The sequence below is a fragment of the Balaenoptera ricei genome, chromosome 4 (assembly GCF_028023285.1).
Source record: "Balaenoptera ricei isolate mBalRic1 chromosome 4, mBalRic1.hap2, whole genome shotgun sequence".
In the NCBI taxonomy this organism is placed as follows: Eukaryota; Metazoa; Chordata; class Mammalia; order Artiodactyla; family Balaenopteridae; genus Balaenoptera; species Balaenoptera ricei.
Window position 1 is genome coordinate 11,557,629 of NC_082642.1, and position 24,939 is coordinate 11,582,567.

The window sequence follows — 24,939 nt, forward strand, 5'->3', positions numbered from 1 at the left end:
GTTCCATCAATCTATGTGACTGTTTTTATGCTATACCATGCTGTTTTGATGACTCTAGCTTTGTAGTACAGTATGAAGTCTGAAATGGTTATATCACAAGCTTTGTTCTTCTTTCTCAAGATTGCCTTGGGAATTTAGGGTCTTTTGTGATTCTATATAAATTTTATAATTATTTGTTCTACTGTGAAAAATGTCATGAGTATTTTGATAGGGATTGCATTAAATCTGTTGATTGCCTTGGGTAGTATGGCCTCTTTAACAATATTAATTCTTCAATCCAAGAGCACAGGATAGCTTTCCATTTCTTTGTGTCATCTTCAGTTTCTATCATCAGCATTTTATAGTTTTCAGAGTATAGGTCTTTTAGCCCCCTTAAGTTTGTTCCTAGGTATTTTATTCTTTTTGATGTGATTTTAAACAGGATTTTTTTAACTTTCTCTTTCTAAAATTTCATTATTAGTGTGTAGAAATGCAACAGATTTGTATATATGAATCCTGTATCCTGCAACCTTGCTGAATTTATTTATTAGTTTCAACAGTTTTTAGGTGAAGATGTCAGAATTTTCTATATAAAGTACTGCATCATCTGCAAATAGTGACAGTTTTACCTCTTCCCTTCCAATTTGGATACATTTTATTTCTTTTTCTTGTTTGATTGCTATGGCTAGGACTTCCAATACTATGTTAAATAGAAGCAGGGAGTGTGCACAACCTTGTCTTGTTCATGAACTTAGAAAGAAGGCTTTCAGCTTTTCACCCTTTTGTATAATGTTGTCTGTAGTTTTGTTATAAATGGCTGTTATTATACTGAGATATGTTCCTGCTATACCCACTTTGATGAGAGTTTTTATCATGAATGGATGTTGAATTTTCTCAAATGCCTTTTCTGTGTCCATTGAGATGATCATGTGATTTTTATTCTTCCTTTTTGTTCATGTGGTATATCACATTGATTGATTTGCAAATGTTGAACTATCCTTGTGACCCTGGAATAAATCCAACTTGATCATGGGGTATGATCCTTTTCATATATTGTTGGGTTTGGTTTGCTAATATTTTGTTGAGGATTTTTGCATCTGTATTCATAAAAGATATTGGCCTGTAATTTTCTTTTTTTATAGTGTCTCTAGTGTCTTTCATATCAGGGTAATGGTGGACTCACAGAATGAATTAGGGAGTGTTCCCTCCTCTTCAACTTTTTGGAATAGTTTGAGAAGGACAGGTATTAGTTCTTTATATGTTTGGTAGAATTCCCTCCATGAAGCTGTCCAGTCCTGGACATTCATTTGCTGGGAGTTTTTTTTTAACTACAAATTCAATGTAGTAGTTTTTGTAGTTTATTTTTTTTTTTTAACTACAAATTCAATGACTTCTTGTCATTGGGCTGTTCAAATTGTCTTTTTATTCTTTATTTAGTGTTGGAAGGCTGTATGTTTCAAGAAAGTTGTCAATTTTTTCTAGGTTCCAATCTGTTGTTCATAGTACTCTCTTTTGATTTTTTGTTTCTATGTGGTATTGGTTGTTATTTCTCCTCTTGCATTTCTTAATTAGTTATTTGGGTCCTCTTTTCTTCTTGGTGAGCCTGGGTAAAGGTTTATCAATTTTATTTACCTTTTCAAAAAAACAGCTCTTGGTGTCATTGATCTTTTCTATTTTTTAATCTCTATTTTATTTATTTCCTCTCTGGTCTTTCTTACTTCCTTCCTTCTGCTGACTTTGAGCTTTGTCTGTTATTCTTTTTCTAATTCTTTTAAGTGGTGGGTTAGGTTGTTTATTTGAGATTTTGTTTGTTTCTTGAGGAAGGCTTGTATCGCTATAAACTTCACTCTTAACCACTTTTGCTGCATCTCAGAGATTTTGTAAAGTTGTGTTTTCATTTTCATTTGTCTCAAAGTATTTTCTGATTTCCTCTTTCATTTCATCATTGATCCATTGTCTTTTTAGTAGCATGTTGTTTAGTCTCCATGTGTTTGTTCTTTTCATGTTTTTCCTTCTGTAGTTGATTTAAGGTATCATACTGTTCTGGTCAGAAAAAATGCTTGATATAATTTCTATCCTCTTAAATTTGTTGAGGCATGTCTTGTGGCCTACTATGTGATCTATATTGGAGAACATTCCATGTGCACTTGAAAAGAATGTGTTTTCTGCTGCTTTTAATGCAATGTCCTGTAGATATCTATTAAATCCAACTGGCTGTTTTGTCATTTAAGACCCCTGTTGCCTTATTGATTTTCTGTCTGGATGATCTGTCCACTGATGTCAGTGGGGTGTTAAACTCCCCTACTGTTGTTGTATTATTGTCCATTTCTCTCTTTATGTCTGTTAGTATTTGCTTTATATATTTAGGTGTTCCTGTACTGGATATGTATGTGTTAACGAGTGTAATATCCTCTTTTTGTATTGACCCCTTTATCATTATATAATGCCCTTCTTTGCCTTTTGTTATAGGCTTTGTTTTAAAGTCTATTTTATCTGATATGAGTATTGCTACCCCCACTTTCTTATCATTTCTGATGGCAAGAAATAACTTTTTCCATCCCCTTACTTTCAGTCTCTGTGTGTATTTAACCCTAAAGTGAGTCTCTTGTAGGCAGCATATTGAAGGGTCTTGTTTTTAATCCAATCAGACACCCTGTGTCTTTTGATAGGAGTATTTAGTCCACTGACATTTAAAGTAATTATTGATAGGCATGTACTTATTGTCATTTTATCACTTGTTTTCCAATTGTTTTTGTAGTTCTCTGTCCATTTCTTCTTTTTCTTCTGTTTCTCAAGCTGTGGTTTGATGATTTTCTTCAGTAGTATGCTTGGGCTACTTTCGTTTTGGTTTTTGCAAATCTATAGCTGGTTTTTGATTTCTGGTTACCATTGGGTTCATATATATTGACATATGATTATATCTACTTGATTTAAACTGGTAGTCATTATAATTCAAACACATTTTAAAAAATCTAAATTTTTTTACTCCCCTCCATCACATTTTGTGTTTTTGATGTCATATTTTACATTTTCAAGCATATCCCTTAACTGTTTATTGTAGTTCTAGTTTCTTTTACAATGTTTTGTCTTTTAAATCTACCTACTGGCTTATTTGAGTTATCCTCAATCCTTACTGTAACACTGCTTTTCTTAGTGGAATTTACCCTTTTCTATAGATTCCTACTTATTTTCCATTCAGAGTAGACCCTTTGAAATTTCTTTTAGGGTAGATTTATTATTGCTGAATTCTTCCAGTTTTTGCTTGTCTGAGAAGTTATCTCTTTCTCTATTCTAAATGATAATCTTGCTGGGTAGAGTATCCCAGGTTGCAGCATTTTCCCTTTCAGCACTCTGAATATCATGCCACTCTCTTCTGGCCTGCAAAGTTTCTGCAGAGAAATCAGCTGATAGACTTATGGGCATTTCCTTGTATATGACTCTTTTGTTTTTTTCTTGCTGCCTTTAGAATTCCCTCCTTATATTTAACTTTTGACATTTTAATTTGATATGTCTTTGTGTGTGGGTCATCTTGTTGGGGACCCTCTTTGCTTCCTATACCTGGATACCTGTTTCCTTCTTTAGGTTTGGGAAGTTTCAGCTATAAATTCTTCATATACATTTGTGATACCCTTCTTTCTCTCTTCTCCTTCTGCAACCCCTATAATGCAAATGTTGGTGCATTTAATGTTATCCCAGACATCTTATATGTTGCTTTCATTTTTTTTCATTCCTCTTTCTGTCTGTTGTGCTGACTGATTTCCATTATTCTATCTTCCAGATCACTTATGCATTCTTCGGTTTCATTTAGTTTGCTACTCATTGCTTCTAGAGGGTTTTTTTCATTTCATATATTGTATTATTTAGTTTTGATTGGGGCTTTTTACATTTTCTAATTCATAGTTAAGATGATCTGTGTTTAGATCAATTATCTCCCCTAAATCAGTTAGCATATTTGTTACCAATGTTCTGAATTTTTATTTGGTAAATTATTTATTTCTGTTTTATTATTTATTTTTCAGGTGTTTCTCTTGCTCTTTCAATTGACAGTAGTTCCTCTTCCTTTTCATTTTTCTTAACTTTCTCTGCCTCTATTAATTTAGGTGAAACAGTTACCTATTGTGGTCTTAAAGGGGTGTTCTTGTATGAGAGCGTCCCTCTGCAGGTGGGAGGGCTGGATATGATGGACACCAGTCACATGTTTCCTCAGTGTGTGCTGGCAGCTATCACCTTGGTAGGAGGTGTGGTTGTTGATGGAGGAGTTAGAGCCTGAGCAAGCTATGAGAAAGAACTTCCTCTATGCTCAGTGGCCATCATCACCCTGTCAATGGTGGGGTCTGCTCCCACTTGCTGGAGCAATAGCCCTGAAGGTCAGGCTCAAGCTGGCTCTGTTCTCTTTAGGTGTGTGTTTTTCCTTCTCCTCACACCAGGTTCTTTGCTCCAAAGGTGGGGACTGGTGAAGCAAGTGGGACTCATGTGCTTACCAAGGTCCAATGATCTGCCTGTTTAGGCACCTGTGGCTCTGCTCAGATACAGCCCATAGTGGCTTTTTCCCTGGTTGTGCCCACCCCCACCACAACCTAGAGCTGCACTGTTGCATAGAGTGGGCTGGGCTGCAGTGTTTGCTCAGCTGAGGCTGAGGCACACAACATGAAGGTCACAGGAATTGCAGCTGCTGTCAGAAGTCTGGGCTGCTTCTGGGGTGCCACTTGAGTAAACACAATGGCTGCCACCATCCCACCTGAGCTATCCTCTGGGCACCCAGGTAGTCTCTGTTCCTAGGTCAAGTATTTTCCCTGGTCCTGGCCACCCTAGATCTAGTTCCAAGCTGTGGTGTGGAGTGAGTGGGGCTGGGGTATTCACTTGCCTCAGACTGGAGAGTGTGGTGAGGTGGCGGCCACTAGTGCAGACCACTGTTCACCCTTCCTGGGGGCAAGCCAGCACTACACACTCCTCTTGAGTGGAATCTAAGCTTCTCCACCCTTTCTATCTGCCCCAGCATTTCTCCAAGTAGCCAAGGAGGCTTGCCTCACGTACATAAGACCCTCAGAACTAAGACACCCAGTCTATGGCTCAACCTGCTCACTCCCCAGGGCAAGTGTCCACCCATGTGATCTCCCTACCCTCCCAGGGGCACAGGTCCTGACCCAATCACTCTTCTTCACATTCTACCCGATTACACGTGTATCTTTGTTACAGCCTTGGTTGTACAGGGGTCTTTCTGCCAGTTTCCAGTTAGTTTTCCATGAGAATTGTTCCACATGTAGATGTATTTTTGATGTGTTTGTGGTGGGAGGTGAGCTCCATGTCCTCTTACTCCACCATTGATCTCCCTTCTGAAAAAGTCTTTTAAGTCTTACTCTTTAAAGAGGTATGTGTTTTGTCATCTGTGTTCCATTTAAATGTGTTTATAAATGGCCTATTCTTAGTATTAAATTTTGCATAGCCTTTGCAGTTAAAATATTTTGGGACACAGTCCTTTCAAATTATATTACATTTTTATGGAATTGCTATTCTGTGTACTGTACATATAAGCTTATGAAGCTTCACTGTTTACAAATTTTCATGGAACACAGAATATACACTTACTAAATTTTTCTCATACTATGCTTAATACTTAAGACAATTTTGCCTCTTATACTTTTTACCTTCTTTTGTTCTCAAATTGTATTTTCCAGAGAGCTGAGGGTACAAAATTGTGAAATTTAATTTGTAACTTAAGTATCATAGTCAACTTTTTTTCTGATGACAGGGTCTTAGGAAAGGGATAAACCATGGATTAAAACCCCAGGCAAACTGTTAACTCAGAGGAGTGTCTGGACAGTACTAGATGGAATGACAAGCCTTTACCTCTATACCAGGGTTCTCAATAGCAACACTATAATATTTGGGAATGGATAATTCTTTATTTCAGGGTGCTGTTCTGAGCACTTTAGGATATTTAACAGCATTCCTGGCCTCTATCAACTATATGCCAGTATCACTCTCATCTGCAGTAGGAACAACAAAAATATCTCTAGACCTTCACAAATATTCCTTAAGCGGGCAAAACCACTGCCAATTCTATACATACAGGAAGTTCCATTTGTCAGATTTCCATAATTATCATTTTTTTGCAGGGTGATTTGAATCTGGAAATGCTGGCTTAACACCTCTATTGTGGGTCCTCTACCCAATGCCATATCTCATTTCCATGAAGGCATTCCAGAATATGTATGTGAGGCTGTTAATTTTTTTTTCACTTTCTTAGGTTTCAAGCATATTTTCATCTCAATTTTGAAGAGCAAGTGTAAGGATGTGAACCAACTCTATATACAGCCCAAAACCCTCAAAATAGAAGTGGATATGAAACAACAGATATTTGATTGAAAAATTGTTAAATGGTAAAAACACAAACCTTAAGCTTCACAGGATCAGGATTTCTGAGCAGAAATTTTTAGTTTGTAGATAACTAAAAGAACTGATATTTTCACTTTTCTGTGCAGTTACAAATAATTTCACTTGTTCATATTTTAGCATCTCCAGGACATACTGGCTGTCCTGTCCCCCAGGCTAGCAATCCTAAAATCCAGGCTGAATATCCTGGTCCCCAGCCTGGCTACACTGGAACCCAGACTGACTATCTAGTCCTACCAGTTGGTGATATAGGGGCTGGCCTAGTTGGCATTCCTATCCAATACCAGCCAGTGTCTCTTCAGACAAGTGTGCTTGCAAGGCTACTATGGATTCCAGAGCTAACACCTTCATCAGACAGTCCACCAGGGATGGAATATTTAAATCAGGTAATTTCAAATACATAAAAGACTCAAGTAAAAACGTGCTTCCAGTTTACTTAATGACATTAACAAATGACTAATTCACAAAAGTCTGAAATGGTAAAACAACACTTTTTGCTAACAAATTACTCTAATTCTTCTAGGCAAGGTTTACTAGTAAAGCAAAATATAAATGTCTTAGGAAATTGTGTGTTCTATGATCTTGAATATAATCTGCAATAATAATTAATAGGAAACCTTTACTAAGCACTATTTTCCAGGCTTTGTTCCTAAGTATAATACATGTATTAACGGAGTTAATCCTTTAGAAACTCTATGATATATACATGCTATACTTATCACCATTTTATCAAAAAGGAAACTGAGGCCTATAGAAAGTTACATAATTTGCTCAGCATCAAAATGCACAGGAAGTTAGGAATGGTTTTTTACTTCTGGAACCTTGGTTCTGGATCCTGTGCCCTTTAATCCCAAGACTGAATAATTTCCTAGGAGTTAGAAACAAACATCAAATAAAACTTAGTGTTCAGTTTCAACAAGTGGTACCAAAATGGAATAATGTTTTGTGTATAATATTATGCAAATTTTTATCATAATTAATAAAATTACATTTCATGGTGCTTTTATTCCTTTGAAGACCCAATTTTATAAATGCAACTGTAAAGGGAAAAAAAGTCCTACATTTTAATGTACTACATGATAGCTTATCTCAGCAACATGAAGTTTTACATTTGTTTGATGTTAGAAATCTCATAGGTAAAGTAGAATAGGAAGTTCTATGTGTCCAAACTATACAAAAATAAATATTCCTGTGACATCACAACCATTTTTCAAAAAATTAGTTGTGTCTCTTGCACTGTCTACACTGATATATGCTTACAGCTTAATTTTTTTGTTTACTATAATAGCTAGATCAAATCCAGATTCATCAGCAAGTTGAACTTACGGAAGGTATGTATTCATTGTATTGATTACATTTCTTTTAGAAAGAGGGTACGTTTATGCAGATAGAGGCATGTCACCAACCACAAATATAACACTTTCAGTGATGTTGGACAATTAAGCCTGGTTATTTACAAATGTCTCTCTTTGTAATGAATTGATGAGGATTATCAGCAGCTCATTTCTTGAAATTAGGCGTCAAGTGGTAAAATACTATTCCTCTGGGTATCTGTCCTCATGATAAGGACTCTAACTTAGAAGGAAAACAATCAAAATTTACTTTTGTTCCCTCTTCTCTCTAGACATCTCTTCAGGGAATCTGTCTCTTTACCTGACTTCTATGACTTCAGCTGTTTTCTACCCAGTTTCTGACAACCTTGACATTGGCACAGAGCCACCGGCAATGGTTCATGTTAACTTATTACCATGTACTAACAGTTACCTTAATACATTTCCTTTGTATTGACTTTGGATGGGGGTGTTTTGGAAAATCATATTCCTGCTCACAGTTTCTCTTGGGAGCTCAGGTGAACCCTATAAAACCTGTGTTCCACGGGCTCTGTTCCACAGACTGTGAATTACCAGCTCAGATGAAGGGACACTGCAATGTTGGAGAGTGCTGACCAGCAATCCCAGTAGCCTGGCTTCCTAGAAGAGCAACTCCACTTGTGCTAAATGACTCCTTTGACTCTACCAGATGTTTTCAGTGCTCTCCATGTGCAAGAATAAACTTAGGAAGCCAATAGATCCGGACTGCTGCCAGGGAAAGAGAACCTGGGTAGATTCATGAACCAGAGTGTCTTCCTTCCAGATATAAGGAGTTTAGTGAAAACTGCTAGTTGTAGAATGTATCCGTAAATCCACCTTTATATCTCTGGACAGTTCCTTTCCAGTAGTAGATTTAGAACCTGAATTGTACTAGCAGAGTAATGGATTTGGTTAAAATATACAATTATCACCTATTACATTTAAATTACTTATAGTGGACCAGTTAAAGATAGTGTCAGAGCAGACTCCTGAACTCACCTCCTCCCATGAATGCAATGAATCTACAGCTACACACAGAACAATTCCCTCTGAAAGAAATCCAGAAACTAGCTGAATGACTCTACATATTGAACAAATGGAAAAAAAGTAAACTAAAACACTGAAATGGGTAGGAGACACTATGACACAGTCTTGCCATAAACCCCACTCCTGGCATAGGAACACAGACCAGGAGGGAACTCACATCTCCCAGCTTCTCCCTGAGGAATGGAGGGTTTGACCTCACACCTGGTGCTCCAACTTTTAAGATTTCTACCAGAGAGATAGGGCCACCAAAACCTCTAACTTTGAAAACCAATGGGACCTACATCCATGAGACCCACAAGGCTACAGAGAGCTCAGAGACAGTTTTTAGGGGCTCACTTGACTCACTATAGCTAATCCCTCTAGGCCCAATAGACAGGCAACAGACTGAAACAAGCCCCATCTTTCTGTGAAAGTACCCTATTTCCTTAAATTAAAAAAAACACCTTTTAAGAATTTTATTTTTGGGTGCAGGTTAAAATTTAACACACATGTAGGGACCTACTACAATACTCTCCAGAGACCATGGAGGCCAGTGGAAACCTACTTACCTACTTTACACTCTGAGGTCACTGATGTCGTCAAAACGGAGCTTATACACATGTGTGGCATCCCCAGCTTTTGTGGCTGCCATCCACAGGACAAATCCCTTGATAGATTGGCCTTGGGGGGCCTGCAGGGCTTGTGTCCATAGGTTCAGCAGGTTGGTAACAAACAAAGAAACAGTCTTAACTGGCTACCTACCCCCCATCCCATGGCTCAGTGCATAGGAAAAGAGAGAAATATCCATCTCCCAGTCTTCTCCTGAAGGAAATATATTTATATACTTTACAAAAGCTATAGCCTGAAAGTCCAGCTTCCAATCAGCCTTCATCTAGGTGTTGACTGAAATCATCTTCTTTAGGACACTGACAGATCTTAGCACACCCTCAACCACTGTTAACCACTAAGAATAAAGAAATCACAAAAGTCTGAGAGACAACCAAGAGTAGGGCAGCGTTGAATGAGAAGTTTCACCTCCTACAAAAGGCCACTCAAGACTGAAAGAGGTGAGTGTTTTATCTAATGCACAGAAACCAACACAGGGAGTCAAGAAAATAAAGAAAAAGAGGAATATATTAAAAACAAAAGAACAAGATAAAAATTCAGAAAATACATTAACTAAATGAAGGTAAGTGATTTACCTGATAATGAATTCAATATAATGGTTATAAAGATGCTCACCATGGTTAGGAGAAGAATGCTTAAACAAAGTGAGAATTTCAACAAGGGAGATAAATATACGAAAGTACCAAACATAGATAAAGAATAAAGGAAATGAAGCGGAAATTTCAAAAGGGGTTCAACAGCAGAATAGATGAAGCAGGAAAGTGGATCAGCAAATCTGAAGACAGGCAGTGGTATTCATTCAAATAGAGGATCAAAAAAGAAGAATGAAGAAGACTGAAGATAGCTTAAGGCATTTAAGGGATAACATCGAGTGGACTAATATTCACATTATAGGGATCCAAGAAAGAGGAAAGAAAGCGAAAAGATGTAAATTGTGGTATCAGATATATAAAACATGGTCAACAGGGAGAGTAAAAACGTGGATCTCTAGAATATGTTTAAACTCAAGTTCTTTTCAACTCAGGTGAACTGCTGTAAGGTGTTTTATGTAAGCCTAATGGTGACCACAAAACAAACACATATAATAGATGCACAAAAGATAAAGAGAAAGGAATATAAGAATATTCCTACAAAAATTATAAAAGCATAAATGAAGATTAAAAATAGAAGAGAGGAACAATGAAATTGTTCAATGAAAACAGCCAGAAAACAATTAACAAAATGACAATATTAAATCCATAACTATCAGTAATTAAGTGTAAATGATCTAAATTCTCCAAAAAAAAAAAAGAGTGGCTGAATGGATTTAAAAAACAAAAAACATGATCCAACTATATGTTGGCACAAGAAACTCACTTCAGCTTTAAGAACACACACAAGTGAAAGTCAAGGGATGGAGAAAATATTCCAAGAAAATTTTAACCAAAGAAAGTTGGAATAGCTATACTCATTTAAGACAAAATAGACTTTAAGACAAGGACTGTAATAAGAGGCAAAAAAAGATTATTAAATAGTGACAATCCACCAAGAGGATATAAAATTGTAAATATTTGTGCACCCAACATTGGAGGACCTGTATATATAAAGCAAATATTAACAGAACTAAAGAGAGAAATAGACAACAATAAAATAATAGTAGGGGACTTCAATACCTCACTTTCATCAACAGATAGATCATCCAGACAGAAAATCAATAAGGAAACAGTGGACTTATACAACACCTTAGACCAGGTGGACTTAAAAGACATTTATAGAACATTCCATCCAAAAGAAGCAATATACACATTTTTCTTAAGTGCAAAAGGAGTATTTTCAGGATACATCATATATTATGTCACAAAACAAGCCTTAATAAATCTAAGAAAATTGAAATCACATGAAGCATTTTTTTCAAACATAATAGTCTGAAACTAGAAATCAAGTACAAGAAGAAAACTAGAAACTTCACAAACTTGTGGAAAACTGAACAACCAAAGGGTAAAAGAAGAAATCAGAAGAGAACTCAGAAAATATCTTGAGACAAATGAAAATGGAAATACAACATACCAAAATTATGGGATGCAGGAAAAGCAGTTATAAGAGGGCAGTTCATAGCAATAAATGCAACACTAAAAGATAAGATCTCAAATAAACAACCTGACTTTACATATCAAAGAATTAGAAAATGAACAAACTAAGACAAAAACTAGTAGAAGGAAAAAAATAAGAAACCTTAGGGCAAAAATAAATGAAATAGAGACTAAAAAGGCAATAGAAAATATCAATAGAACTAAGAGCTGGTTTTTGAAAACATAAACAAAATAGGCAAATATTTAGCTACACTTACAAAAACAAAGGTGACTCAAACAAATAAAAACTGAAAGAAAATATGTTACAGCTGACACCACAGAAATACAAAGGATCATAAAAGACAACTATGAACAATTACATGCCAACAAATTGGACTATCTAAATAGATAAATTCCTAGAAACATCCAACAAACCAAGAATAAATCATGAAGAAGTAGCAAATTTGAGCAGACCAGTTATTAGTAAGGATATTGAATCTGTAATTGAAAACCTCTCGACAAACAAAAGCCAGGACCACATGGTGATTATATACCAGATGGTATAGTGATTAATACCAAACATTTAAAGATGAATTAACATTCATCCTTCTCAGAAAGACATCATCAACCAGCTTGTGGGTTTAAGGTGTGGGCTTGGTCCCCCACATGACAGTGTTTGTACTTATTTTCTCTGTAGCAGTTTAGTTTATCAAGAGAATGAGCCTCTAATATGCTGCCTGGGAATGATAAGCTTGGCTGTTGGCACTGTAGCACAGAGTGAGGGAGCCACTCAGCCCAAGGACCAACCAGCCCCAGCTCCCTCTCTCAGGAGAGGCTCTGCAGGCTGGCATTCAGGTCCACAAGCTCACCCACACATCTCAGCCCATACCGTGGACCTCGGGCTTGCTAAGATGTCAGCCAAGCCCGCTTTCGGCTTCATGAACAAGCCTTCTCGGCAGATCCTGGCTGGTGGTTCTGTTGGTAATTAAAATATGGTCCTATCTCTCAGAAGTTCACAGACTATGCTGGCAGGGAGGAAGCAAACTTATATTACCACTCTAATACAATGTGATAACATTAGATTTCAGCATGTTTGGGCATAGTCAAAGGTTGTTACCTGCCACCACAGAACTAAGTAAAGGGCAAATTACTCTGCTCCTGTTCTTACAAACTAGCTACATTGACTGAGTTTTATCCAGCACAGTGTTGGCACTAGTTACTTTAGAAAATTAGCTGACACTCCCAAAAACACATTATTTTTTTAAAAGTTAACTTTTTAAAACATATTTGAGTTTATACCAAAAATTTATATGTATTTTTTTCTTACATATTCAGTGTTAATTAAAAACTATACTTATTTCGTTTCTCATTTTTAGACTTGTCTTACATATCTTAATTTTGTCTATTGAGAAGAGTTGGGGCTACAGATTTGTTTTTTAGAAGACAGTCTCTAGGAGAAGACAAGATGGCAGAGTAGGAGGATCTCCTTTCATGAGTACACCAATCACAACAAACAGCCGAAAAACCATTGATAAAAAATACTGGAATCTGGGGAGTCGAGATCAAGATGGTGGAGGAGTAGGAAGCAGACTTCACCTCTCTCCACAGAAACATTGAAAATACATCTACAAGTGGAGCAATTCACACAGGACAGCTACTGAGTGCCAAAGGAAGACCTCAAATGCCCGAAAAGACAAGAGAAACCTCCAAGTAACCCAGTACGACAAAAAGAAAAAGAAAAAGAAGGAATGAGGACAGGGCCTGCACCCCAGGGAGGGAGTTGTGAAGGAGGAAAGGTTCCCGCACCTTGGGAGGGCTTCTCACCAGCAGAGAAATTAGACTGGATGGAGGGGGAGATTCAGAGCCTAAGAGGGGAGAGCAGCAACCAATCTGTGCAAGGCAAAATGGAGAGGAACTTGCACAGAGGGTTGGCACTGCCACCCTGCACTCCCCAACCTGAGATACTCCTTTGTTGGTGGTGGGGCGGGGGGAGGGGTCAGTCACTCAGACTCCAAAGCTCAGTCCCAGGGAGAGGACCAGGGTTAGGTGCAGAAACACCCTGAAGAGGTCGGGCCGTGGCAACTGAGGGTGTACTAGGAAGAAGCCTGGGCCTGCCAGAGAGGCAAGGCACCATTATTGGGTGCATGAGGACAGGGGAGGACCACCATAAGAACTTCTGTCCCTGTGAATGCTCCCAGGCAACAGGAAACTGCCTACAGGAACTCAGGGGGTGGGCACAAGTCACTGCCACCATCTTGGGCTTCAGAGGCCGGCACTGGCTGCCTCTTCCAGACCCACAGGTAGACGCCAGACCCCACCCCTGCTGACCCAGAAGGGTGCGGACAGCTCCAGCCACTAACAATTCTGCCAGCCTGCCTCAGGACATGCCCCCACTGACTCAGAAGGGCACAGACAGCTTCCTCCACTAGAAAATCCACCAGCGGGCCACATGACCCACCCCTGCTGACCCAGAAGGGCACGGACAGCTCCATCCACTAGGAATCATGGCAGCAGGCCCCAGAACCCACCCCTGCTGACCTGGAAGGGTGTGGATAGATCCATCCACTAGGAATTCCACCAGTGGGCCCCAGGACCTGCCCACGCTGTCCCAGGAGGGCACAGATAGCTCTCACTACTAGGAAATCCATCAGTGGGTCCTGGGACCTGACTCAATGTCCCAGGAGGGTGCAGATAACTCCTACCACTAGGAAATATGCCCAGAGAAGTGGCTGAAACCCCAGCTGAGACCCAGGGGCTGTGTGACTAAGGAAGAAGAGCTGAAATCTCTCCTCACAGCTGCACCAACTAAGGAGTTACAGCTCTGTTGACGGCCTCCTAAATTCTGTGCCTGCGAAACATCTGAAAGTACAACAAGTGTTCTTGCAGCTGAAATGGCAGCTGAGACGGGTCTGGCTTTAGCAGCTGTGGGCTCTGTGGGCACATACATGCAGGGGTTGGGCCAGACCAGAGTTTGAGCTGCCTCCTTAGCTCCCACAGGACCACAACTACTGCAGTCCTGGGACCTGACCTCAGTGGACCTGCACCAGTAGCTGCATGAAAACATTGCATGAGAGTCACCAGGGCCAACTGCAGGCATACACACAGTTAAGGTTAGACCGAGAGCAGTGCCAACAACAGTATACTTTGTGAGCCCGCACGATGGGCGAAAGGGGACGCAACAGAGCATAGTTAAAGATGAACACCTCCGGAAAAGGAATACTCAGTGGATTCTCTCCCAGTGGGAATGCTCCAAACCCACCTACCTCACACCACAGATCAGAATCACAGCTAAGAAACAGATCTGGGGGCCTCTACTCCAACAAGTAGGGAGCAGACCCCACCCCTGACAGAGCAGTGAAAACCACAGAGCAAAGGGGAGGCCCCACTCAATATCTAGGGCAGGCTCTGATCACCACAACACCAATCAAACCCACTAGCAAGAGGATAATGGCACAAGCCTTTGGACCAACCTCACCCACTGGGGGACAGACACCAGAAGCAAGAGGAACTACGATCCTGCAGCCTGTGGAAAAGAGACCACAAACACAGTAAGTTAGACAAAACGAGACAACAAAGAAATATGTTGCAGATGAAGGAGCAAGATAAAAACCTACAAGAACTAAATGAGGAGGAGATAAGCAATCTATCTGAAAAAGAATTCAGAGTAATGATAGTAAAGATGATCCATGATCTCGGAAAAAGAATAAAGGCACAGATCGAGAAGATACAAGAAAAGTTTAACAGAGACTTAGAAGAACTAAAGAACAAAGAAATAGAGATGAATAAAATGATAACTGAAATGAAAAATACACTAGAAGGAAACAACAGCAGAATAACTGAGGCAGAAGAATGGATAAGTGACCTGGAGGACAGAATGGTGGAAATCTGTGCTGTGGAATAAAATAAAGAAAAAAGAATGAAAAGAAATGAGGAGAGTCTCAGAGAGCTCTGGGACAACATTAAACACAACAACATTAGAATTATAAGGGTCCCAGAAGAAGAAGAAAAAGAGAAAGGGCCTGAGAAAACATCTGAAGAGATTAGAGTAGAAAACTTCCCTAACATGGGAAAGGAAATAGTCACCCAGGTCTAGGAAGTGGCAGGAGTCCCATACAGGATAAACCCAAGGAGGAACAGGCCGAGACAAATATTAATCAAACTAACAAAAATTAAATACAAAGAAAAAATATTAAAAGCAACAAGGGAAAAGCAACTAATAACATATAAGGGAATCCTCATAAGGTTATCAGCAGATTTTTCACCAGAAACTCTGCAGGCCAGAAGAGGGTGGCAGGATATATTTAAAGTGATGAAAGGGGAAAACCTACAACCAAGAATATTCTACCCAGCAAGGCTCTCATTCAGATTTGATGGAGAAAGCAAAAGCTTTACAGACAAGCAAAAGCTAAGAGAATTCAGCATGACCAAATCAGTTTTACAAAAAATGCTAAAGGAATTTCTCTAGGCAGAAACACAAGAGAAGAGAACAAAAGATAAAAGGAAGAAAAAAACACCTACAAAAACAAATCCAAAACAATTAACAAAATGGCAAAAAGAATATCCATATTTATACTTACCTTAAATGTAAACGGATTAAATGCTCCAACCAAAAGACATACATTGGTTGAATGGATACAAAAACAAGACCCATATATCTGCTGCCTACAAGAAACCCACTTCAGATCTAGAGAGACGTACAAACTGAAAGTGAGGGGATAGAAAAAGATATTCCATGCAAATGTAAATCAAAAGAAAGTCAGGTAGCAAAGCTCATATCTGACAAAATAGACTTTGAAATAAAGATTGTTACAAGACACAAAGAAAGACACTACATAATGATCAAGGGATCAACCCAAGAAGAAGATATAACAATTGTAAATATAGATTCACCCAACACAGGAGCACCACAATATATAAGGCAAGTGCTAACAGCCATAAAAGGACAAACTGACAATAACACGATAATGGGGGGGACTTTAACATCCCACTTACATCAATGGACAGATCATCCAGACAGAAAAGCAATAAGGAAACACAGGCCTTAAATGACACACTAGACCAGATGGACTTATTTGAAATTTATAGAACACTCCACGTGAAAGCAACAGAATACACATTCTTTTCAACTGCACATGGAAAATGCTCCAGGATAGATTACATGCTGGTCCACAATGCAAGCCTTGGTAAATTTAATAAAATTGAAATCATAACAAGTATCTTTTCCGACCACAATGCTATGAGATTAGAAATCAATTACAGGAAAAAACTGAAAAACAAACAAACACGTGGAGGCTAAACAAAATGTTACTAAATAACAAATGGATCACTGAAGAAATCAAAGAGGAAATCAAAAAATACCTAGAGACAAATGAAAACAAAAACGTGATGACTCAAAACCTATGGGATGCAACAAAAGCAGTTCTAAGAGCAAAGTTTATACGGATACAACCTTGCCTCAGGAAACATGAATAATCTCAAAAAAACAACCTATCCTTACACCTAAAGCAACTAGAGAAAGAAGAACAAACAAAACCAAAAATTAGTAGAAGGAAAGAAATCATAAAGATCAGAGGAGAAATAAGTGAAATAGAAATGCAAAAAACAATAGCAAAGATCAATAAAACTAAAACTGGTTCTTTGAGAAGATAAACAAAATTGATAAACCTTTAGCCAGACTCATCAAGAAAAAAAGGGAGAAGACTCAAATCAATAAAATTATAAATGAAAAAGGAGAAGTTACAACAGACAACACAGAAATACAAAGAATCATGAGACTACCAGCAACTATATGCCAATAAAATGGACAACCTAGAAGAAATGGACAAATTCATAGAAAGGTAAAACCTTCCAAGTCTGAACAAGGAAGAAATAGAAAATATGAACAGACCAATCATGAGTAATAAAATTGAAACTGTGATTAAAAATCTTCCAACAGACAGAAGTCCAGGACCATATGGCTTCACAGGCGAATTCTATCAAACATTTACAGAAGAGCTAACACCTATCCTTCTCAAACTCCTCCAGAAAATTGCAGATGAAGGAATACTCCAAAGCTCACTCAACAAGGCCAACATCACCCTGATACCAAAACCAGAAAAAGATACCACAAAAAAAGAAAATTACAGGACAGTATCACTGATGAATATAAATGCAAAAATCCTCAACAAATTACTAGCAAACAGAATCCAACAACACATTAAAAGGATCATACACCATGATCAAGTAGGATTTATCCCAGGGATGAAAGGATACTTCAATATACACAAATCAATCAATGTTATACACCATATTAACAAACTGAAAAATAAAAACCACACGATCATCTCAACAGATGTAGAAAAAGCTTTTGACAAAATTCAACACTCATTTATGATAAAAAAAACTCTCCAGAAAGTGGGCACAGAAGGAACCTAGCTCAACATAATAAAGGCAATAAACGACAAACCCACAGCAAACATCATTCTCAATGGTGAAAAAATGAAAGCATTTCCTCTAAGATCAGGAACAAGACAAGGATGTCCACTCTCTCAACTTTTATTCAACACAGTTTTGGAAGTCCTAGCCACAGCAATCAGAGGAATAAAAGGAATCCAAATTGGAAAAGAAGAACTAAAACTGTCACTGATTGCAAATGACATGATACTATACATAGAAAATCCTAAAGATTCTACCAGAAAACTACTAGAGCTCATCAATGAATCTGGTCAAGTTGCAGGGTACAAAATTAATACACAAAAGTCTGTTGCATTCCTATATGGTAACAATGAAAGATCAGAAAGAGAAATTAAGAAGCAATCCCATTTACCATCACATCACAAAGAATAAAATACCTGGGAATAAACCTACCTAAGGAAGCAAAAGACCTGTACTCAGAAAACTATAAGATACTGATGAAAGATATCAAGGATGAAACAAACAGATGGAGAGATATACCATATTCTTAGATTAGAAGACTCAATATTGTGAAGATGACTATACTACACAAAGCAATCTACAGATTCAATGCAATCCCTGTGAAATTACCAATGGCATTTTTCACAGAATTAGAATGAAAAATATTACAATTTGTGTGGAAACACAGAAACCTGGAATAGCCAAAGCAATCTTGAGAAAGAAAAACGGAATTGGAGGAATCAGGCTCCCTGACTTCAGACTATACTACAAAGCTACAGTAATCAAACAGTGTGGTACTGGCACAAAAACAGAAATATACATCAATGGAACAGGATAGAAGGCCCAGAGGTAAACCCACACACCTATGGTCACCTAATCTATGACAAAGGAGGCAAGAATATACAATGGAGAAAAGACAGTCTCTTCAATAAGTGGTGCTGGAGAAACTGCACAGCTACATGTAAAAGAATGAAATTAGAACACTCCCTAACACCATACACAAAAATAAACTCAAAATGGATTAAGTACCTAAATGTAAAGCCAGACACTATAAAACTCTCAGAGAAAAACATAGGCAGATCATTCTTTGACATAAATCACAGCAAGATCTTGTTTGATCCACCTCCTAGAGTAATAAAAATAAAAAAAAAATAAACAAATGGGACCAAATTAAACTCAAAAGCTTTTGCATAGCAAAGGAAATCATAAAAAAAACCCAAAAAGACAACACTCAGGATGGGAGAAAATATTTGCAAATGAAGCAACCAACAAGGGATTATTCTCCAAAATATATAAACAGCTCCTGAAGCTCAATATCAAAAAGCAAATAACCCAATTAAAAAATGGGCAGATCTAAATAGACATTTCTCCAAAGAAGACATACAGATGGCCAAAAAGCACAGGAAAACATGCTCAACATCACTAATTATTAGAGAAATGCAAATCAGAACTACAGTGAGGTATCATCTCACACCAGTCAGAATGGCCATCATCAAAACTTCTACAAACAGTAAATGGTGGAGAGGGTGTGGAGAAAAGAGAACCCTCCTACACTGTTGGTGGGAATGTAAATTAGCACAGCCACTATGGGGAACCGTATGAAGTTCCTTAAAAACTAAAAATGGAGCTACCACATGACCCAGCAATCCCACTCCTGGGCATATACCCAGAGAAAACCATAATTCAAAAAGATACATGCACTCCAATGTTCAATGTAGCACTATTTACACTAGGCGGGACATGGAAGCAACCTACATGTCCATCAACAGAGAAATGGATAAAGAAGATGTGGTATGTATATACAATGGAATATTACTCAGCCATAAATAGAACAAAATAATGCCATTTATAGCAACATGGATGACCCTAGAGATTGTCATATTGAGTGAAGTAAGTCAGAGAAAGAGAAATAGCATATGATATCACTTATATGTGGAATCTGAAAAGATGGTACAAATGAATTTATTTACAAAACAGAAATAGAATCCCAGATGTAGAAAACAAACTTATGGTTACCAACAGGGAAGGGGGGGAGGGATAAATTGTGAGATTGGGATTGACAAGTATACACTACTGTATATAAAATAGATAACTAATAAGAACCTACTGTATAGCACAGCAAACTCTACTCAATACTCTCTAATGACCTCTATAGGAAAAGAACCTAAAAAAAGAGTGGATATATGTATATGTGTAACTGATTCACTTTGCTGTACAGCAGAAACTAACACAACACTGTAAATCAATTATACTCCAATAAAAATTAATTTAAAAATAGTCATCCTTCTCAAACTCTTCCAAACAACAGAAGAGGAGATAACACTTCCAATCTCTTTTTACAAAGACAGCATTACCATAATACCAAAACCAGATAAGGACAGTACAAGAAGAGAAAATTATGGTCCAATATCCCTGAAAAACATCGATGCAAAAATTCTCAACATAAGCAAATGGAATTCAACAATACATTCAAAGAATCATACACATGGTCTAGTAGGATTTATTCCAATGAGGCAAGGATGTTCAGCATCTGCAAATCAAGCCATGTGATACAACACTTAATAAAATGAGGGATTAAAATCATATGATCTTCTGAATAGGTGCCAAAAAAGAAGCATTTGACAAAATTTAACATACATTTATGATAAAAAAACTCTCAAAAGACTGGCTATAGAAGGAATATACCTCAACATAGTAAAGACCACATATAACAAGCCCAGAGTTAACATCATATTCAACACTGAAAATTTGAAAGGTTTTCATCTAAGATCAAGAAGAATAAAAGAATGCCCACTCTATCCACTTTTATTCAGTTGAAGTCCATGAGAGAGCAATTAGACAATAAAAGGAAATAAAAGGCATCCAAATCATGAAGAAGTAAAACTCTATTTGCAGGTGACATGATATTACATGGAAAACCTTAAAGACTGCTCCAATAACTGTTAGAACTAATAAACAAATTCAGTATAGTTGCAGGATACATAATCAATATACAAAATCAGTTGCATTTCTATACACTAACAATGAAGTATCTTAAAAAATAAATTAAGTAAACAATTCCATTTACAATTGCATCAAAAAGAATCAAATATCTAGGAATAAATTTAACCAAGGAGGTGAAAGATCTGTACAATGAAAACTGAAAGATATTGGTGAAAGAAACTGAAGAAGACACAAATAAATGGAAAGATATTCTCATGGATTGGAAGAAATTAATATTGTTCAAAGGTCCTTACTAACCAAAACAATCTACAGATTCAATGAAAACCCTATCAAAATTCCAATGGCAATTTTCACCAAAAGTGAAAAAACAAGCCTAGAATTTGTACAAAACCACAAAAGACATGAATAACCAAAGCAATGTCAAGAAAGAAAAACAAGCTGGAGGCATTATATCATATGTAATATGGTTTCTGATTTCAAACCATATTACAAAGCTATAATAATCAACACAGTGTGGTATTGGCATAAAAGCAGACACACAGATCAAGGGAACAGAATAGAGAGCCCAGAAATAAACCTGCACACACGTGGTTATTTAATTTATGATAAAGGAACAGCAATATACAACGGGAAACAACAGTCTCTTCAATACAGGGTGTTGGGAAAACGGGATTGCCGCATGCAAAAGAATGAAACTGGACTACTATCTTATACCATACACAAAAATCAACTCAAAATAAATGAAAGTCTTGCAAGTAAGACATAAAACTCCTAGAAGAAAACATAGGAAATAAGCTCCTTGACATTTGTCTAGGCAATGTTTTCTTGGATAAATTACAAAAGCACATAACAAAAACTAAGATAAACAAGAAGGACTACATTAAAGAGATTATTTACAGCACAGGAAACCATGAATAAAATGAAAAGGCAACACATGGAATGGGAAAAAATATTGCAAATCATCTCTGATAAGGGACTAATAACTGAAATATATAAAGATCTCATACAACTTAGTAGAAAGGAAAATTGATTAAAAATGACTTAAAAATGAGGATCTGATAAGATATCTTCCAAAGAAGACATACAAATGGCCAATAATTACATGAAAAAGCACTCAACAGCACTAATCATCTGGGAAATGCAAATCAAAACTTCAGTGAGATATCACCTCACACCTGTTAGAATGATTATTATCAAAAAGAGAGGAGACAACAAGTGTTCATGAGGATGTGGAGAAAAGGGAACCCTTGCATACTGTTGTGATGGGAATGTAAAGTGGAGGGGCTGCTGTGGGGAACAGTACGGAGATTTCTCAAAAAATTAAACAGAGCTACTATATGATCAGTTCCCTTTTTTCCATTCTTGGTATTTAACCAAAGGAAACAAAATCACTATCTCCAAGAGATAACTGCACCCCCATGTTCACTGCAGCATATTTACAATAGCCAAGACTTGGTAACAACCTATGTTTCCATTGACAGATAGATGGATAAGGAAAATATGATATAGTTATACACACACATACACACACACAATGGAATGTTATTCAGTCAGAAAAATAAGGAAATTCTACCATTTGCAACAACATGATGGACCTTCAGGGCATTATGCTAAATGACATAAGTTAGAAAAAGAAGGCAAATAATGTCTTATCTCAATATATGTGGAATTAAAAAAAAAAACTGAACTCATAGATACAGAATGGATCACTGAAGAAATCAAAGAGGAAATCAAAAAATACCTAGAGACAAATGAAAACAAAAACGTGATGACTCAAAACCTATGGGATGCAACAAAAGCAGTTCTAAGAGCAAAGTTTATACGGATACAACCTTGCCTCAGGAAACATGAATAATCTCAAAAAAACAACCTATCCTTACACCTAAAGCAACTAGAGAAAGAAGAACAAACAAAACCAAAAATTAGTAGAAGGAAAGAAATCATAAAGATCAGAGGAGAAATAAGTGAAATAGAAATGCAAAAAACAATAGCAAAGATCAATAAAACTAAAACTGGTTCTTTGAGAAGATAAACAAAATTGATAAACCTTTAGCCAGACTCATCAAGAAAAAAAGGGAGAAGACTCAAATCAATAAAATTATAAATGAAAAAGGAGAAGTTACAACAGACAACACAGAAATACAAAGAATCATGAGACTACCAGCAACTATATGCCAATAAAATGGACAACCTAGAAGAAATGGACAAATTCATAGAAAGGTAAAACCTTCCAAGTCTGAACAAGGAAGAAATAGAAAATATGAACAGACCAATCATGAGTAATAAAATTGAAACTGTGATTAAAAATCTTCCAACAGACAGAAGTCCAGGACCATATGGCTTCACAGGCGAATTCTATCAAACATTTACAGAAGAGCTAACACCTATCCTTCTCAAACTCCTCCAGAAAATTGCAGATGAAGGAATACTCCAAAGCTCACTCAACAAGGCCAACATCACCCTGATACCAAAACCAGAAAAAGATACCACAAAAAAAGAAAATTACAGGACAGTATCACTGATGAATATAAATGCAAAAATCCTCAACAAATTACTAGCAAACAGAATCCAACAACACATTAAAAGGATCATACACCATGATCAAGTAGGATTTATCCCAGGGATGAAAGGATACTTCAATATACACAAATCAATCAATGTTATACACCATATTAACAAACTGAAAAATAAAAACCACACGATCATCTCAACAGATGTAGAAAAAGCTTTTGACAAAATTCAACACTCATTTATGATAAAAAAAACTCTCCAGAAAGTGGGCACAGAAGGAACCTAGCTCAACATAATAAAGGCAATACACGACAAACCCACAGCAAACATCATTCTCAATGGTGAAAAAATGAAAGCATTTCCTCTAAGATCAGGAACAAGACAAGGATGTCCACTCTCTCAACTTTTATTCAACACAGTTTTGGAAGTCCTAGCCACAGCAATCAGAGGAATAAAAGGAATCCAAATTGGAAAAGAAGAACTAAAACTGTCACTGATTGCAAATGACATGATACTATACATAGAAAATCCTAAAGATTCTACCAGAAAACTACTAGAGCTCATCAATGAATCTGGTCAAGTTGCAGGGTACAAAATTAATACACAAAAGTCTGTTGCATTCCTATATGGTAACAATGAAAGATCAGAAAGAGAAATTAAGAAGCAATCCCATTTACCATCACATCACAAAGAATAAAATACCTGGGAATAAACCTACCTAAGGAAGCAAAAGACCTGTACTCAGAAAACTATAAGATACTGATGAAAGATATCAAGGATGAAACAAACAGATGGAGAGATATACCATATTCTTAGATTAGAAGACTCAATATTGTGAAGATGACTATACTACACAAAGCAATCTACAGATTCAATGCAATCCCTGTGAAATTACCAATGGCATTTTTCACAGAATTAGAATGAAAAATATTACAATTTGTGTGGAAACACAGAAACCTGGAATAGCCAAAGCAATCTTGAGAAAGAAAAACGGAATTGGAGGAATCAGGCTCCCTGACTTCAGACTATACTACAAAGCTACAGTAATCAAACAGTGTGGTACTGGCACAAAAACAGAAATATACATCAATGGAACAGGATAGAAGGCCCAGAGGTAAACCCACACACCTATGGTCACCTAATCTATGACAAAGGAGGCAAGAATATACAATGGAGAAAAGACAGTCTCTTCAATAAGTGGTGCTGGAGAAACTGCACAGCTACATGTAAAAGAATGAAATTAGAACACTCCCTAACACCATACACAAAAATAAACTCAAAATGGATTAAGTACCTAAATGTAAAGCCAGACACTATAAAACTCTCAGAGAAAAACATAGGCAGATCATTCTTTGACATAAATCACAGCAAGATCTTGTTTGATCCACCTCCTAGAGTAATAAAAATAAAAAAAAAATAAACAAATGGGACCAAATTAAACTCAAAAGCTTTTGCATAGCAAAGGAAATCATAAAAAAAACCCAAAAAGACAACACTCAGGATGGGAGAAAATATTTGCAAATGAAGCAACCAACAAGGGATTATTCTCCAAAATATATAAACAGCTCCTGAAGCTCAATATCAAAAAGCAAATAACCCAATTAAAAAATGGGCAGATCTAAATAGACATTTCTCCAAAGAAGACATACAGATGGCCAAAAAGCACAGGA

General features: G+C 37.1%; 1 protein-coding gene across 1 annotated transcript in view; it reads left to right on the forward strand.

Annotated features, from left to right (window-relative positions):
• The first annotated feature begins 4,698 nt into the window (after positions 1-4,698).
• Positions 4,699-24,939, forward strand: part of LOC132365115 (phospholipid scramblase 2-like) — a 41,301-nt gene continuing 21,060 nt past the window's right edge. Inside the window, exons 1-3 of the mRNA XM_059921812.1 lie at positions 4,699-4,741; positions 6,493-6,758; positions 7,661-7,703. Coding sequence (XP_059777795.1) covers positions 4,699-4,741; positions 6,493-6,758; positions 7,661-7,703 — 352 coding nt within the window. The remainder of the gene's footprint in view (positions 4,742-6,492; positions 6,759-7,660; positions 7,704-24,939) is intronic.